Source organism: Macrotis lagotis, chromosome 2 (genome assembly GCF_037893015.1).
Source record: "Macrotis lagotis isolate mMagLag1 chromosome 2, bilby.v1.9.chrom.fasta, whole genome shotgun sequence".
In the NCBI taxonomy this organism is placed as follows: Eukaryota; Metazoa; Chordata; class Mammalia; order Peramelemorphia; family Peramelidae; genus Macrotis; species Macrotis lagotis.
In genome coordinates, this window is record NC_133659.1 from 58,085,884 (window position 1) to 58,103,623 (window position 17,740).

At 39.1% G+C, this 17,740-nt stretch overlaps 2 protein-coding genes across 4 annotated transcripts in view; both read left to right on the top strand.

Annotated features, from left to right (window-relative positions):
• Positions 1–17,740, top strand: part of UCK2 (uridine-cytidine kinase 2) — an 85,270-nt gene that overhangs the window by 16,276 nt on the left and 51,254 nt on the right. The window lies entirely within an intron of this gene.
• The window catches only part of LOC141510830 (uncharacterized), a 39,696-nt gene continuing 27,786 nt past the window's right edge, over positions 5,831–17,740 (top strand). Inside the window, exon 1 of the mRNA XM_074220282.1 lies at positions 5,831–5,925. Coding sequence (XP_074076383.1) covers positions 5,831–5,925 — 95 coding nt within the window. The remainder of the gene's footprint in view (positions 5,926–17,740) is intronic.

Below are 17,740 nucleotides of genomic sequence, written 5' to 3' on the forward strand. Positions count from 1 at the left end.
CAAGGAGAATTGGCAATCATTTCTTAATCAGAAGAGAATGACTTCATGTAGATCTTCATTATGAACAGTTAATCTCAAAGGATTGATTGATTTGATAGTTGTAAGGGTTTCAACTTCAAGTACAAAAGTACAATGCCCTCTTCTTCCTCTTTTGTTCCCCTTATCCATCTTACAGAAAAGTAAAATTGGGTGTTATAGTTAAAGAACTGGTCTCTGGTTTTACATCAGTGATCAAGAAGAAACTAATTGTGGTCCCTTGAATCTCTCCATTGATCCTTCCAGTGTTCAATGTAATCTCTTGTTCATTTACCTGTCATAGATGTGTGCATTTATAATAAAAAGGGCATATTTGAAAATAGAAAATTCTACTAAAAAAATACCCTTCAACACCCATATTACCACATCTGAAAAAGGAACAGACTAAATATTTCATGAGAACCTTAGATTTTAGAGATGAAAAAAAAATCTTAGAAATCTAGTCCAACTTCTTCATTTTACAGATGAAGAAAGTACTTGCCCAAGGTCATATAGGAAGTAAATATTTGAGTGGAAAATAACTCCACTGTTGATCTGTGGAAATCTGGGAGAAAATTCCTTTGCATTGGAGAGAAGGGAAAATGGATTAGGGAGAGGGAGTAGAAAATTTTAGCAGCTTTTTAAATAGCTTTCCTTACATATTTGTACTTTTATAAGTAATTCCTCTGGGATTTGCAGTATTGCTTCAGAATGCCATGTCCCTCCTTGTCTTCTTTACCCCTTTATCATCATCTGGAAGAATTAATTAAGCTGCACACTTCCTTCAAGGCCCAGTTCAGGTGTCATTCCCCCCCCCCCCCCCCCCCCCAAAGCCATCTGTAATTTTGTCAGCTGAAAGTGATCTCTCCCTCCTGGAATCTTATCTACTTCAGATTTCTTATGTTCTAATTTGTCATATCCTAATTTGTACTCTCTTCGTCTACCACCTGTTTTACCTACCCTACTAGAACAAGGAAAGGATGGTATTTAATTTCACCTTTATAGCCTCAAGTTTGGCCTGGTACTTGGTCCAGCATTTAGTAGGTATTTAATAAATGCTTAAATGGAAGCAGGATAGATATAGATCTTAAGGTACCAGCTTTCATCAGGAGGCATTTTCATGCAATGTATTTTTGTTCAGAAACTCCCCAACAGATTGCAAAATTTGATGACCTTCTGTGGTTTTCTGAAGTTCCTCTGGCACTTTGCCTGATGGTCACAGTCCAAACCCTATTCTTTGCATTCTGACTTCTTTAAATTCCCTCTCCAGTGTTTTACCATAGCTTTAATGGAAGTGTTTGTTGCTCTGCAGCTGTCTTTCCTGAGGGACAACTACATTTGTGGGTAAGAGTGGTTTTTTCCTGAGCCCACTCCATAGACAGAATAATGTTATGTGACAATGTTATGTGTTGTCAGTTATGTGGTGTCAGTAAATAGTCCAGCCTCTGTTGACTGAATTTACTCACTATCCAGTTAAACCTGAAAAGCCTGAAAAAGTTGATAGATGATTTAAATTTGTTAGATCTGTACTCCCATTGGATCTTCTTTTACAAAATCAATTGTGATCCATTAAACTATGTGTTTGAGGAATTAAAACTCCTCAGTAACTTCTAGTTTATGGCTATCAATACTTTCCAGAACCATTTATACTTTTTTTTTTTAGGTTTTTGCAAGGCAAATGGGGTTAAGTGGCTTGCCCAAGGCCACACAGCTAGGTAATTATTAAGTGTCTGAGACCGGATTTGAACCCAGGTACTCCTGACTCCAAGGCCAGTGCTTTATCCACTATGCCACATAGTCGCCCCTCCATAACCATTTAAAAAATATTTTGATTTGAGTTTTTTCTAAACTTCTGACTCAAGATCTCAATTAATAATTGCTACTTTTATCTATTGATTCTTATATAGCTGTTTGTACTTGCGGTTCTACTCTCCCTTTCTCATTCTTGTTGCTAATAGGATGCAGCAGACCTTGATCATCATACAGAGGAAGTTAAGGTGGTGCAGTGAAGAGAGCTTTGAACTTGGAGTCCCGGAAGATCTGATTTGCAGATCTAGCCTCAGATACTTACAAACTATGTGACCCCGGGCAAATTCCTTGTTTCCTTCATTTTCCATAACTTACAGAAGGCATAATAATACTATTTAATCTCTCAGGGAGGTTGTGAAGGATACTATGAGGCACTTATCTTTCCTTCACTTTATGCTGGGTCTTTGCATATTGATTGAGTTCTTGTCACAAAAGTGTGCTATGTTCTAAATAAGACTGTATTACTATCACTTTATAACTTAAGCTGGAATAGAAATCCTCAGTACCTACAGTAGTGGGGGACTGGCCTAGAGCAGAGGTGGGCGACACAAGACTCACCAAGTACAATTTTTTTTTTTAGGTTTTTGCAAGGCATACGGGGTTAAGTGGCTTGCCCAAGGTCACACAGCTAGGTCATTATTAAGTGTCTTGAGACCAGATTTGAACCCAGGTACTCCTGACTGCAGGGCCCGTGCTTTATCCACTGCCACCTAGCCACCCCCAAGTGCCAATTTCTATTGAGAAATATTTAGCAAAAGGAAATAGTCCTGAGTACATGGTTTACCTACTTGGGCTCATCCCTCAGGGTAATTCAGAATTTTATTGAGAAAATATTAACACATGAAAATGCAATTAGCCATACAATATATACTGAGTACAACAATGTTATAAAGTTTATTCTAGTTGAGACCATTTTTATCATCTTTGACCTGAACTGTTTAGCAAATGAGTCTATTCTTTTTCTAGTACTAGTTGATTCAACATACAACTATGGAAATTACCTTTTAAACATACAAGTCTGATTGTTATCACTCCCTCAAGAATTTGTATGGTTCCCTTGATGATAAGATGCAAACTCCCCATCTGACATTTAAAACCTGAACAGTCTGGCTCTGCCAGACCCTTTGGATGCCACCACTTCCCTTCATGTATTTGCTATTCCCCAAATTTGTCACTTGATCTCTGTCCTAGGATCTAGGATCAGTCTCTCTTTGTAGTCTGTCACCTGGCCCTGAAGGGCTCTTTGCCTTTATATCTGCTTTTCTGTTCTTCAAGGTTCAACTTGGGTGCATTTCAGGGAAAGAGGGATTTTTCCCCTTAGATTAGTAGTTGGTGCTCTTCTTTAATTATCCTTTACTTACAGTAAGTATATCTCCTCTCCTCCAGGATAGTAATTGAAAAGTAGGCAGGAAGGAGGAGTTTTTCATTTTTCCCTTTTTTGTAGTAAGCCCTTGAGAGAGAGCTTTGAATGTAATAGGCATACACACACACACACACACACACACACACACACACACACACACACACACACACACACTTAGGTGTAACCTCTACAAAGGATCCATGGGCAAATTCATTACAAGGGGAGAACCCTTCCGTACATACTAAATTTTGTTATTGTTTGCTTGGTTATTTGGGATTTTCTTGTTAAAGATACTGGAGGAGTTTGCCATTTCCTTCTCCAGATCATTTTATTGATGAGGAACTGAGGCAAACAGGGTGAAGTGATTTGCCCCTGGTCACAAAGGTAGTAAGTATCTGAAGGTCAGATTTGAATTCAGGTCCTCTTGAATCTTAATATCCACTGTATCATCTTACTGCTCATATTATGTTTTGGTTAGCTTTTAAAAGAATCATCATTATTTTTGGAGGAGCAATTTTCACATAATATTTTCTACCAGACATTACCCTGGATAGTTTGGACCTGGTAAGGGAACATATGTTGACTAAATGGTTTCAACTCTTTACTTTGCCTTTGGAGCACATTAGGAGAGACTGATTTTATTGAATAGCTAGTTCATGGGGTTTCCAATCACCCCAATGTTTTGGAAAGAGTTTGGGCTCTAAACAAGGCCAATGGAATGCAAACCTGGAATATTGGTTTAAATGGAACACTTGGTATTTTTAATCATGTGGGATCCTGTCTTACTGAGACTCATCAAACAGATGTGTTTAGATTTGAAGATTCAATGGTGTTGCAACTTCTGATTTAAGAAGCTTTCTTTCTTCTTCTGAAAGAGATGTGAAACTGGAAGCTGACTCTTCCTTTCTTCCCTCATAGTTTTGTCTCTTTGAAATTTTAGTAGTATATAGGACAGAGGGAAGCAAAACTGGTCAGAGTATAGCATACCAAGATATATTCCTCCATCATTTTCAGACTAAGATAGAAAAATGCTTCTTTTTGCTTTTTTATTTGAGTATTTTCAGCTGGTAACACTTAAAAAAAAAGTTCTGAATGACCATGGAGATTTAATCATGCAGCTTTGGAATGGGATAGTCAAAAGGGCCAGGTTCAAGTCTGTTCTGTTATGGATTAGCTAGACTTTAATGTGGGTCTGTGGTCCTTTTTTCCCCATTAAATCAAATTTGGAGTTGTCACATGATTCAGAGTTGAAGCTCCTAGTTTCTGCCATGAACTAGCTATATGACCAAGAACAAATTATTTTACTTCTCTGGGTCTCATTTTATCCATTTATAAAATAAAGGAATCAGACTTATTTTCTAAACTATGCCCTTTTACAGGTATTTGTGGAGGGTCACTGATTATAAACATTTGAAAGCAGCCCAACCCTGGTTCTGTGGTACTGCTTAAAATTGGTTAGAAAAGGTTCTTTGTTAGGACCTTTGATTCTGAGTTAATTTATTTCTAGGAATCAGGAGCTTGACTGGACCTGGGACAAAGAAAATAGAGGGAGGCAATCTTAATTGTGAAGAAACAATATATGTTGGGAGTACTGCAGATCTGCTTTTCAGAGTGCCTGGGGCTTCCCAAAGAAGTCTTGGTTTCTCCTTTATGTTCATCATAAGAAGATCTCTTCAAACCCCATTATTTGCTGTGGCTCTAGTATGGTTCTAAAACCTTCCCTTCATAAGCCAAGTGCCAAAGGAGCAGTCAAAAGAGAGGGAGATGGGAGCAATCTGGTCCTCACTTAGTAATGTATCAGAGATGGGTCTTGAAGGAAAGGGGGAAGGTGAAGAGGTAGGCTTGGGAATGGTGTTTATATGCTTTTAATATACATTAAGTTTCTGAGGCTCTATAAAATCACCTTAGAAAACTTGATCTAAAAACAAACATCCCTCTTGACTAGGAGGAATTGTAGGATCCACTAAACTTTTGGAATGGAGTTTAAAACTTCCTAAGTTAGGTTCTGGGATTATTTGTGTTTTCAGACTATTCTGATAACATAGCTGCCATATGTTTTTTCTCTGCTAATTAACAGTAGTGTCTGAAGAGACTTGACAAAAGAAGAGACTTGAAAAAAGTTATCCCTTACCTGGCAGCAGGGTGAAGTTGGTTTTTCCTCTGTATTCAATGGAAGGACTAGAGAAAGATAGGGAATGCTAACTAATCAGTCTCTGTTAACTCTACACTGACTTTCCCCTTGTGCTCTTATCTTGTGGTAGAGAGAGAAGGTACTTAATTACATTGAAGAGGCAGTGAATTGGACTGATGGAAGGCAGAATATGGGAATGTTCTTTAGTTACCCATGAATAAGAAAGACTGGCAGAAACAACTAATTAACAGGTCAAGTCAGCTGTAAATTTGAGCATTGTTAAGTAAACAAAGAAAAAATGGAGTGATAGCAGAGAGCCCAGACTTATGGTAAGTAGATTCAATGGAAACTGTGAGGATCCTCAGGGTTTGGGGTGTCAATATTGATTTCCTGCCATTTGATACTTTTAATCTGAGAGAAAGTGCAAGAAGAAAAAACTCAAGAGGTTGAGTTATAATGTATCTCGAATGTTTGCCAAAAGAATAATAGGGAAGAGGTCTCTGATTCTAGGAATGAATAGTCAGTGGAAGCAAGATGTTTTCATCATGCAGCAAGGCATCCAAGGTGCTTATCTCAGTTTCAGGAGGAAAAAATATCAGAAACCAAGGTGAGCAGGCAGGAGCTTTCATGCCTGTAATGCTCTTCCAAAACCTTGCCAGACTGGATGACTGCTGGCGCAGGAAGGAATTTGAACATGGCCTCTAGTCCATTTGGAAGGTGACAGTGTTGTGTTCTGGCATACTGCCTGCACTCTATCCAGGTGAGATGTTGTGACAAATTAAGGTCCTTGTAAGTCTTTGAACATTTACCAAAAGGAGATTTTTCTTTCCTCCAACTTCACAGATAGGTGCAGTGACATTGCGTTTCTCTAGATGTGATTTGTTTCCCTGTGGACTACAGTGGTTAGAGCAGCCCTTAGCCAACTAGGAAACTGCTGCAGAAGAAGGTGGGATGGTCAAGGCCCAGAGGTACCTTTAGGAAAAACTAAAATAGCTTGGGGAAGACCCTGATCAGATCACTGACCAAAGTAAAAGAGTCTTCTTCCTGAAATAGTAAATGCTTGGGCACTAATAACAATTCAGTGATCTGGTTTGATTTTAGCTGGCTCATTCTGAAGTGATGAATCAGCAAACATTAAGTGCCTACTATGTGTGAGGCACTGTACTAAGCACTGATTACAAAGAAAAACAGAAATAATCCCTCATCTAGAGAAGCGCTCACACATTAATATCCAGACAACTATAGATATACAAAATAGATGTGCAGGATAAATTGGAGGTAACCTCAGAGGAACTGAACTAGCATTAAAAGGGGACTTGGAAAACTTTCTTGCAGAAGGTGCAATTTTAGCTGAGATTTGAAGGAAGGTAGGAAGCACTGATAAAGGAGAGAACAAGTATGGAGGATCCAGAGAAAAGGCATGATGGAGTCAAGTGATAGAGAATTTGGTATGAGAAACAGCAGTAAAAACCATTGTTACTAGATTGTAGAGTACATGAAAGGAAGTAAAGTGTAGGAAGACTGGAAAGTTGGAACATTATATATTTGATTTTGGTGGTAATAGTGATCTGTTGAAGGTTGGATGTGGGGCTGGAATGTGGAGCTGGGTTTAATGAATTGCAAATTAAGTGAGTAGACAGTACCATGACATACTACTGTGCTTATTGATTACATTTTTAGGAATATCATGTCAAGAGTGGGCCTGGGTTCAGTTCTAAGTGATACATTTTAAAGATGTTAAAATTCTGGTTCTTGGGACTATAAGGTGGTACAGTGGATAGAGCACCTGACTTGGAATCAGGAGGAATTGAGTTCAAATGTGGCTCCAGATACTTAAGTGACCCTGAGCAAGACATGACTGAAAATGACTGAACACAAGAAAGAAAACCATTGTTATAAACCCTGCCTCCCCCCACAAAAGGTCATGGTATCTTAAATCTTATAGACTTTTTAAGGGGTTTCCAGATTCCTTGGGTGCTTTGCTGCATCATGAAAACATCAGCTGCAAAAGCCGAAAAGGAACTTAGATTGTTGAGAAAAAGAGAAGTATACAATTACAGAGCAAAAATTGTTTTGGGTTTTCTTTCATACGTCAGACTGATTTCTCAGCTCTATTTATTCTTTTACCTTTCTCCTAATCTTTACTCTTGCTTCACCATCTAAAATTGAATTCATTATCCTCTTCCTTTACCCAAACCTTTCCTTCCAAACTTCCTATTGATGTCAAAGGTTCTCTTATCTATCACCCAGGCTCATACTCTCTACTCTTATCCCTCCTTTCCTCTATTCACACTGGCCCTCCTCCTCTTAAACAATCTGTTGACAAGTCATGTTGGTTTTATCTTAACATCTCTTGCATATGACTCCTTCTCTCCTCTCACATTGCCACACTTTGGTGTTGACCCTCATCACTCACACCTTGATTTCTGTAATAACCTTTTGGGTGATCTCCTTTCATCATGCAACACCCTGTCCCCAAATTCAGTAAAATCCACAGCAATAGCAATCTCAACTTAATTAGCAAAATCAAGAGTAATAGTCCACAGGAACCCATAGACTAGTGTGTAATTGCAATCCTAGATGGTTAACACCAGTGAAGCATCTCAGCCAAATTTCTTCTCTAAGGTAATTATGTTACTATATTAATACCTAGAGATTGGTAAAATGTAATCAAAGTATTTTCAACATTCCAGAGGCCAGAGGATAGGAGACACTAATTTAACTTTTTAGCTACAATTCACCTTTGGTGAATTTCACTGATTATCTTGTAGATCATCTTTGTGTGCCCTCTGACTCTTCCCCTCCCCCCCCTCTTGTCCCCCCACTCTTCCTAGTTCAGAAAACTTGTGTTGTTGAGCTCTGGGAAATGAATGAGGCATAGCTTTTGTGATTTGGGAATAGAAACTTTAAAATACAATTATGAATTGTTATGCCTTAGACTTAGGAGAAAGCACAGAGGGATGTTAGGGCCTCCTGAGGAAATAGGTGGGGAATTCTTTAGTGATTGTGTGAGGAGAATTCTGAAGTGAGCCCAGTAAGTAGCCAGCTGCCTGAGCTCAATGAGGCTTAGAAAAGGATCACAAATCTTATTAAAAACTCCTTTCTAACTCCTTTCTTCCAATAACTTCTTATTTTTTCCTTTATCATTGGATTTTGCTGTTGTTTGTATCAGTTTGATGTGAGTTGTCTTCTCTTGATCCCAGCTCTGGTAAAATCTCCCTTAGATCTACATGTCCCACATCCAACACAGGCAACTCAGCCAGGGTCCTACTGTGTTAGGGCTTCCTCCTTTTGCCAAGAGGCACTAGGAGAAGCCATCTGCTCTTTCTGTTCTGGCCTTGTTTTCTTCCTAGATCTAGTGAGAATCTTTGGGGAACTGGGAAAATTAGGGTGCTAGTGAGCACTTGTGCCAGCTCAATGCAGCTTAGATATTGTTAGCCATTATTTTTAATGTCTTCTTTTATTTAAAAAATATTTTTAAAAAAGTTCTATTCTTTTTCTTATTGACATGCTGGGCATACTTAGGGTTTTCTCTATTTTTTTTTTACCTCTACTGAAAAAATTTTAACCTTTTTGGAAACACACACAGACCTGTACCAAAACTCAAGTATACATACATATAATATATATATATATATGTATACATATACATACATATATATATATATTTAGGTTTTTACAAGGCAGTGGGGTTAAGTGACTTGCCCAAGGCTACACAGCTAGGTCTAAGGCCGATTTGAACTCAGGTACTCCTGACTCCAGGGCCTGTGCTCTATCCACTGTGCCACCTAGCCACCCCTCAAGTGTATTTTTAAGTAGGTCAGATGTTGAAACTGCCTCCTATATTCAGATTTAGCAGGCTTTGCATAAAGAATCTAAAAAGAATATCCCATAGATTTTTTATTTTATGTTGATATTTTCCAGACATGAGTTGGGGGTAAAAGTGCCTTTGCCAGTTGGACACTGCCTGATTGCTGGCTGCTCCCAAATGTATGTTTTATTTTTTGAAAGATATCCCTTAATAACTAAATGCATTTTATAAGTCCTGTTGACTTTTTTTTTTAGTATGAGATTAGAAATTCTCATTTGAGATAAGGTAGTATGTGATTTTAATTCACTTGCATTTCAACCTATTATTTTTGTCTCTTGGTATGCCAGTGATGGTATAATTGGAGACAGATATATCTTAGAGGTCAGAGAAAGGATTGGAGGACTGCGATTTAAGGTCTCTATTTGTCTCTTAATTCATATATCTCTTTTCTTTTTCTGATCAGGCATTTCAGCTTTTAGGATCAAATTGCTTTTTATCATCTCTTTTTAGCAAGCTGAATTCTTTTTTGGTTCCTTTTATTCTTTTTAAAATATATATATTCATTTTTGTGCAAATGATGCTTTTTATACATTACTAAAATATTCTTGTTTAAGAGTAAACATAGGGGCGGCTAGGTGGCGTAGTGGATAGAGCACTGGCCTTGGTGTCAGGAGTACCTGGGTTCAAATCGGGTCTCAGATACTTAATAATTACCTAGCTGTGTGGCCTTGGGCAAGCCACTTAACCCTGTTTGCCTTGCAAAAAAAAAAATTAAAAAAGAGTAAACATAATACTCCCCCCCCAAAAAAATATAGACCTTCATGAACAATAAAGGAAAGAGAAAAAAATTAAAATTAAAAAATAATAATAATAATAATAATAATGGGCATCCAGGTGGCGCAGTGGACAGATCACTGGCCCTGGAGCCAGGAGCACCCGAGCCCAAATCCGGCCTCAGACAACCGACAGTTACCCAGCTGTGTGACCCTGGGTAAGCCACCCCAACCCCATTGCCCTGAAAAAACTAAAACTAAAACTAAAAGCAAAACCAAATAAAATAATAATAATAATAGTAGTAGTAGTAGTAGTAGTAGTAGTAGTAGTAGTAGTAGTAGTAGTAGTAGTAGTGGCTAGATGGCACAGCAGACAGAACACTGGCCCTGGATCCAGGAGTACCCAAGCCCAAATCTGGCCTCAGACACAACCCACAATCACCCAGCTGTGCAGCCCCAGGCAAGCCACCCAACCCCATTTGCCTTGCAACCCCCCCCCCCCCAAATAATTGTGCTTCAGTCTGTGTTCCAAGACCTCCAGTTCTGTCGTGGTTGGATCATATTCTTTATAAGTCCCTCACAAAAGCTACTTCCATATTTTTTCCACCATTGCCATTGCTGATCGCAACTCCCTCCATTCATTACTTCCCCACTACCATATACTATATTTTCTCTCTCCTTCCACTCCATCCCTCTTCTCAAATGTGCTGTAGGGTAACTGAGTGGAGCAACAGACAGATCACCAGCCCTGGGGCCAAGAGACCCTGCACCCACATACCACCCCTAAGGCCCAGCAACCACCTGGCCCTGTGGTCCAGGACAGGCCATCCAATCCCAGCCCCTTGCAAGAAGTAAAAAAGAAAATGTGTTGTATCTGATAACTCTCCCCCACAATCCACCCTCTTCTCCGATCATTCAAATTCCTCCCCTTCCCCCTGTCCTCTTTCTCTCCTTACTCCAGATGTCTATACCCCATTGAGTATATATGCTCTTTGCTCTCCTAGCCACCTCTGATGAGAGCAAAGGTTCCCTCATTCACCCTCACCTTCCCCCCTTCCATATCATTGCAATAGTTCATTGTAATAAAAAAAAATCTTATTCTGTGAAATATCTTAGCCTGTTCTACCTCTCCTTTCTCTTATTCCCAGTGCATTTCCCTTTTAGCCATTGGCTCCAATTTTGCAATATAATGAGAAGGTTCATATGAGTATTATCAGTATCATTTTCCTATACAGGAATACATGTAGGTCATCCTCATTAAGTCTCTCATTTTACCCATCTCCACTCTCTATGCTTCACCTGAATCCTGTATTTGAAGATCAAACCTGTTCAGCTCTGGCCATTTCAACAGGAACATTTGAAATTCCCCTGGTTCATTGAAAGTCCATCTTTTTCCCTGGAAGAGGACGTTCAGTTTTGCTGGATAGTTGATTCTCAGTTGCATTCCAAGCTCTTTTGCCTTCTGCAATATTATATTCCAAGCCCTACAAGACTTTAATGTAGTTGCTGCTAAGTCCTGTGTGATTTTGATTGCAGCTCCATAATATTTGAATTGTGTCCTTCTGGCTGTTTATAATATTTTCTCTTTGACTTGGGAGTTCTGGAACTTGGCTATAATATTCCTGGGGGTTGGGTTTTGTTCTTTTTTTTTTTGGATTTCTCTGGGAGAGATTGGTGAATTCTCTCAATTTCTATTTTGCCCTCTGCTTCTAGGATATCTGGGCAATATTCCTGTAGGAATTCTTTAAAAATGAAGTCAAGGCTCTTTTCCTGATCATGACTTTCAGGTATCCCAATAATTTTTAAATTATCTTTCTTGAATCTGTTTTACAGATCAGTTGTTTTTTCAATGAGATGTTTCACATTTTCTTCTAATTTTTCATTCTTTTAGTTTTGAAGTATTGTGTCTTGACTTTCTTGTAAAGTCAACAGCTTCCTTTAGCTACATTCTACATGTGAAGGATTTGTTTTCCTCAGAGAGCTTTCTTATCTCCTTTTCTGTCTGGCCAGTTCTTCTTTTTAAAAGCATTCTTCTCAATAATTTTGGACTATTTTATCCATTTGACCTATGCTGGTTTTTAACATGTTATTTTCTTCAGCATTTTTTTGGATCTCCCTGACTAAGCTGCTGACTTCTTTTCATGTTTGTCTTGCAACTCTCTCATTTCTTTTCCCAATTTTTCTTCTATCTCCCTTACTTGATTTTCAATCTTTTTTGAGCTCTGTCATAACTTGAGCCCAATTTCTGTTTTTCTTGCAGTCTTTAGATGTAAGAGCTTGTACTTCCTCATCTTTAGACTGAGTATTTTGATTCATCTTGGGATCATAGACAATGTATTTCTCAGTGGTGTTCCTCTTTTTTCTCTACTACTCATTTCCCCAGCCTGTGCCTGGTTTTGGGGTCCTTCCTGAGCTTTTGAGTATTATTGGGATACCCCCCCCCCACACACAAGGATCTCCATGTGTGAGGCTCTATCCTCCCTCCTGGTCTGTGAATGACCATAAGCGCCCCCCTCTGCCACGGGGCTGAGGTGGGGGGGGTGCCCTGCTGTTCTATGGGGGGCCCTAGACTGTGATCAGGATCTGAATGTGGTCAGAGCCCCAGAGTCCTGTTCCAGGAACAGAGAACAGACCTTGGAAGTATCTCTCCACTCCCCTACCTAGGCTGAGTACTCAAGGCTCAATTGCCTGCTTCACCTACTTCCATTTCCTTCCATTTCCTGGATCTGGGCTGCCAGAATCACTGCTTGTTGAGTGCCCCGAGGGCTGGGTTTCATGTGCTCACTCTGGCAGAAGTCCCCTTGCTATTCTTCCAAGTTATGCCCTTTGTTCCCCAGGGTGTAGGTTAGGAAACTGTCCCCGCTGCCCCCAGGTGCCCTGGGGCTGCCTCTGGGAGGCTGAATCTCCTTCACTCTGTGGGCTGCCCCTCTAACCCTGTGGAGCAGAGCCTTTCCACTTTTTTCCAGGTTACCTTGGGCTGGAGAACTGCCTCACTGGATCCCTCTGTGAGTTCTGTCCCTCGAAAATTTAGAGTCATTATTTTATGAGTTTTGAAATATTTTGGAGAGAGCACCTAAGAGAGGCTCTTGTCGCCATCTTGACTCCACCCTGAAGTTGAATTTTTCATAGGAGTTAAAATTGGAAGGGACACAGTCTGAATTGGAAGAGCCCACCTAATGCAGCCTATTCCTGCACAGGAAATTCTCTCTCCAGTATTCAGGACAAGTAGTGAGTGCTTTTAGTCCTCCAGAGAGGGCTAGTCACTAGCTTCTGAGAAGCCCATTACATTTCTTCCTAATTCAAATTGTTAGCTTTTGCCTAATTAAAATGGAGCTAAATTTTCTTTTCTATAACTTCTATCCATTTCTTCTGCCTTTTTTTTGGGCCAAGTACAAGTCTAATCCCTCCTCCTCTCCCTACTTCCCCATCCCCCCCAAGACCTTGCAATTATCATGTTTTAGGATCATAGATTAGGCCCAGAAGAGATCTTAGATGCATAGGCCATCTAGAGCAACTCCCATTTTATTAAAGAGGGGAAACTTGGAGAGATTGTGTCAGAATTATGATTTTTAACTCAGTTCTGATTCCAGGTTCTCTATTCTTATTGGTCCCTTCCTCAGCCCTTCCCTGTCCTCTGTCCACACAACTACCTTTGTTCTAAATCATACATTCCCAGCTCCTTTAAGTAGTCCTCATGACATAATTTTAATGCCAGTCTTCATTCTGGATTTCTTCTTCTGGATGTGGTTAAGATCCTTATAAAATTTAACACTACAGATGTGGTCTTGAGCTGTGTGGTTTATATTGCACTCTAACCTCCCCACCCATGCCTACTATGACTCTTACCAGAGCCAAGATAATACTCTTAAATAATACCTGAGAATCATTATCCTTTTTGATTGCCATGTTACAGACTGCTGACTCATCAAGGTCAAAAATCTACTTAGACCCCTCAGTTCTTCTTCAACTGAACTGATGATACCTAATCAGTTTGCCCGTTTTGTACTTGCACTTGATGTTGCTAATTGAGTTCTTCCAGATCACTGATAAAAATATAAAATTGCATAGGGATCTGCACTTCCACCCTGTTGTGAAATATCTTTTTCCAAACTCTGGGTGCTCTGTTCTTCAGTCCTCTTCAGTCCTCCACCTCTCTAGTCATTAAATAGTACTTTGGTGCCTAGTGAGAAATTAGGAATTCAAATTGGAAAGGATTCCATTTGTAATGAACTTAGCTTTAAGGTGAGAAGGGGATTTATGCAAGAGATCCTCATTTCTCTCTGGGTCCCCTTGACTCTAGATTCCACCCTCTTTCCCTACTTTTCTTAATTTTTTGTTTGCATTCCCAGCTCTTAGGTGCCTGGGGAAACTTCCTCAAAGGTGGCGAAGGGATAGTTAAGTAAACTTAATTCCTGTTTGGAGCAAGATTGGGAAAAACCCTGGTACTGATCACAGACAGAAAGCAGATTCTGCTGCTGAAGTAGTAAATACTTGTGTGCTAATTATAGTCAGTTGTGATGTCTGGCAAATAGTAAGTGCTTAATAAAGGCTTAAAATGTTTGTCCAAGAGTTGGAACTAAAAACTCTTTCTTATCCAAGTTAGTCTGCGCTAGGGAAGGACTCTTTGATGGCTCAAGGGAAAGAAGAGCCTCAATTTTCACTGTAGCTAGTGTACTTCCCCTTCTGCCCCTGGAAGACTGCTAAGTGATGATGATGATGATGTTGATGTTGATGTTGATGTTGATGTTGATGTTGATGTGATGGCCCGATTGCCCGATTGCTCATGGTCCTTTCTCTACTGGTGATTCCCAAGCATCACCTGATAAAAGTACTTGTCTCCTGAGAAGAGAAAAAATCACATATTTCAGAGAATGTGACTAGCTCAAAACATTGAAGGCCTCATGCAGTGTGGATTAGTGCTGTTCTCTTCTGTATACCAGTTTATACCAGAGCTTTATGGTTGTATAGAGAATTCTCCATCCTGGTATCTTCTTTCATCCTCAACTTCCTTGTGTGTACAGATGAAGAAATTGAGGCTTGAGAAGGTTATGGTGACTCATTTCTGGTGTGTGGGGAGTTTTACAAACTCTTTTCTTCACATAGCCTTGCCAGGTAATTGTTCTTAGAGATGAGGAAGATGAGACAGAAAGTAAGCTATTAAGGATCCCCACAGTAAATACCGTGGCCAGGTTCCAGCTGTTGTCTTCTAATTTGAAGGTAGGGGCTTTCTTCACCATTCTGACCATCTCTCCAGGGTTCTAAGCAAAATGTATTGATAAAATGCCTGACACAATGCTTATTTTCCTTTTTCAATTTTTTTTCCTACCAATCATTATACTTTACAATGATTTAAGATTTTAGATCTTGAACTTTTTTTTTGTACATCTGTTCTTCTGACTGTACTGTGAGGAAGACATTGGTTTGAGTGTGTATGTATGTGTATATATATATATATATATGTATGTATAAGAAGCATATATGTGGGCAGACCTTTTTTTGATTCACTTATTGCTTTTGGATCATTAAATTCTCCATAATCAGATTAGGAAAGGTTGGTCATCCCCCACCCCCAATTTATTTTATTTTTCCATTTACATGTTATGAAAGTTTCTCAACATTCATCCACATGTATATGCATATTTTTGGCATTATATTTTTATTTATTTTTGAATTTTACAATTTTCCCCCTACTGTTGTTCCCCCCCCCCCAGAAGTCAGTCTGTTAGTCTTTACATTGTTTCCATGCTAATATATATGCATATTTTAAGTTACATAATTTCCTCCCAGCTTCTCTTCCCATCCCCTCCTCTCCTCAATGAGAAACATTCTGGTCATTGTACAGATTGTGTTTAACATGTATACACATTGGTCTTTTTCTGTATGAGGAATTAGGATTAAGGGAAAAGAAAACAGAACATGGAACTGAAAGGAAAATCAGAGGAGAATTTTTTTAAAAAGTGAATATGTTCATTCAGGTTCTGTAGTTGCTTTTGTTTTGTTTTGTTTTATTTCTTCATCTGGATATGGATAGCACTGTCCATAACAGGTCTTTCAGGGTTATCCAAGCTCTCTGAACTGCTGAGAGGAGCTGCTTCCATCAGGCTTGATCTTCTCACAATGTTGTTCTTAATGTGTACAATTCTCTGGTTCTGCTCCCTTTGCTCAGCAAAAGATGGTCATTTTCATTCATCACAAAGACCTTTGTACATAGTAATGACTGTAACGCTCTTTTTTGGGAGAGAGAAAAAAATGTTTTCACTTTCTGTCAAAGATTTAAGTAGTTGTACACAGATTTAAGTAGTCTTATAGAGTTGAAAAGATGTTGGGCCTGAAGTTGAGAGATTGGGATTGAGTGATATAGAACTTTGACATTTACTACTTTGTGTTCATAGGTATATATCATTTGACCCAGAGTTTCAATTTCTTTGTTTGTAAATTGGAGCTAATGATATGATTATTTACCTTACAGGATTTTTGTGGGAAGGCATTTTGATTGCTTAAAATGCTAAATAAAATATTTTTCTTATTATTAGAAAAAAATTACCATCCTTTCTTTTTCTTTTTAGATATTTATGTAGGTTGGAGTACTATATAGGCTCTTTTACAGGAGAAACATGCAGCATGTGAACGAAAGAGGCTTTGTTTTCTGTCTTCTTGACATACTTGCTCTCTCTAATCAGTAAGCAGTTACTAATCAATACACATTTATCAAGCATTATAGAGTCAACCACTAACCACTATTCTGTCTAAATTTTCCAAACTGATCCCCCCCCCCTTTTTTTTAAGGTTTTTGCAAGGCAAATGGGTTAAGTAGCTTGCCCAAGGCCACACAGCTAGGTAATTATTAACTGTCTGAGACCGGATTTGAACCCAGGTACTCCTGACTCCAGGGCCCGTGCTTTATCCACTGCGCCACCTAGCTGCCCCCAAACCGATTCCTAATAGACATGACCAATGTTAGAATTCTCCATTATCTCCTACAGCAAACACATATGGTTTATAAATGTGGGTGGTTACAGGAGCAAATGATTCCTATTTCATTCCTTGGCCCTATTTCATTGCTTTGCAAAATTGGACTGGGAACCTGTATCTTTAGTTTGAGACCCAGCTTCGCCATTAGTTGTGTGTGTGAGAGAGAGAATCACTCTTTTGACATCTCCTCTGCCTTGCTGCTGGTTCCTCTTCTCATTCTGAGGCCAACAATTTGCATTTCTATTGCATACTTTTAAAAGACATTTTCTGATCTACCTTGTGAGTGGTGTTACTAATATTGAGTATTTCTTGGGGTTCTGAGAAGTCAGTGAGCATCTTGCATCAATTTGTTATCTAAACTGCACACAATCCTCACTTCAAGAGTTTTCTTTGGCACTACAACTGTGTTCAAAATTATACTTTTCGCCTGGATGGAATAAGAATAATGACATTTAAATCAAAGAGGATTTTTTTTCTCTATTCACAAATGACTGATTGTGGGATCGAGCTTATGTTTTTTTGTAGATGAAGAAATAGAAACTTAGAGAATTTAGGCAATACACGATCATTGCACTTTCCATGTCTCAGCAATTGTCTGTGTGGAGTGATTGGGGCTCCTGCAAGAAGACAAGGAGATGAGCATGAACTCAAGAAGCTCAAGCAGATCTTTGGGCAGAGTCCAGTGATGACAGTTGTTCAGTTTATTTTATCATTCATAAGCCTTGAGTAGTTGTTTTGCTGGCCACATGAGTGATGAAAGGTCTGAGCAAACCATGAATCATAGTTCTGTAGATTGGCATCTGTCTTTGAGCTAGATGAATCTTCCCACTGTGATTATTCTCTGTGGCTACAACTTGCCTAGTAAC